Below are 710 nucleotides of genomic sequence, written 5' to 3'. Positions count from 1 at the left end.
TTTCTGAATGTTTAATTAAATATTAGAACCTTATGGGAATATTTTAGAGAAGGATAACTTGGAGAATAATCGATTGAGTAAGTCAGTCAAATAAGTGTCCCATTTCTTAACCGCTACTGGCATTGCCACTCGAGCTAACGGTGGCCAGTATTCATTTACGAACGTATTGATGACATCATCTGCAAATTGTAATTTATATGTTATCATAAATATCGAGAAAGAAAAATAAATGGATGTATTGCCTCAANTTACATTTGAATGATTACTTACTTATTTCTCGATTTCCTTCAAACAAATTATCCACGTATATAATTAGATTTTTAAATGATCCTGATATGAGAAAATGATCTATTATCCACGTATCATTTGCTACTGACCCTGTTATAAGCCATGTCCCACTGATACGTTCCAAGGTCAAGTTAAAACGCCCTGTCGTATAAGTTATATATTAAAACATTAATATATATTATAACAAATATAACACATCGTAATATTTTTTAGCGATAATATCAATGTTAATAAAGTGGCAATCACAAAATAATGATTAAAACTATGATCATCTATATCTAAATGTAATTATCTATTTACATTATGTTTACGTAAATTACGTAATAATAAATTCATATGTAAAAAGTAATCTTATATTGCAATTATATTTAGCTGTCTTTAAATTTATGGTAGTGATACAATTAAAACAATTCATACAAATA

At 27.4% G+C, this 710-nt stretch overlaps 1 protein-coding gene across 1 annotated transcript; it reads right to left on the bottom strand.

Moving 5' to 3' along the window:
- Positions 1-6: 6 nt before the first annotated feature.
- Positions 7-448, bottom strand: LOC106751432 (the record flags this gene model as incomplete). Its single annotated transcript, XM_014632318.1, has 2 exons — positions 7-179; positions 271-448. Coding segments are annotated over 2 exons (327 nt in total), but the record flags the coding sequence as incomplete, so codon positions are not given.
- Positions 449-710: the final 262 nt, after the last annotated feature.

This window comes from Dinoponera quadriceps, unplaced genomic scaffold (genome assembly GCF_001313825.1).
Source record: "Dinoponera quadriceps isolate SergipeBrazil2010 unplaced genomic scaffold, ASM131382v1 scaffold13255, whole genome shotgun sequence".
Lineage (NCBI taxonomy): Eukaryota > Metazoa > Arthropoda > Insecta > Hymenoptera > Formicidae > Dinoponera > Dinoponera quadriceps.
Note: the sequence above shows the minus strand (reverse complement) of the source record. Positions and strands in the feature narration are given on the sequence as shown.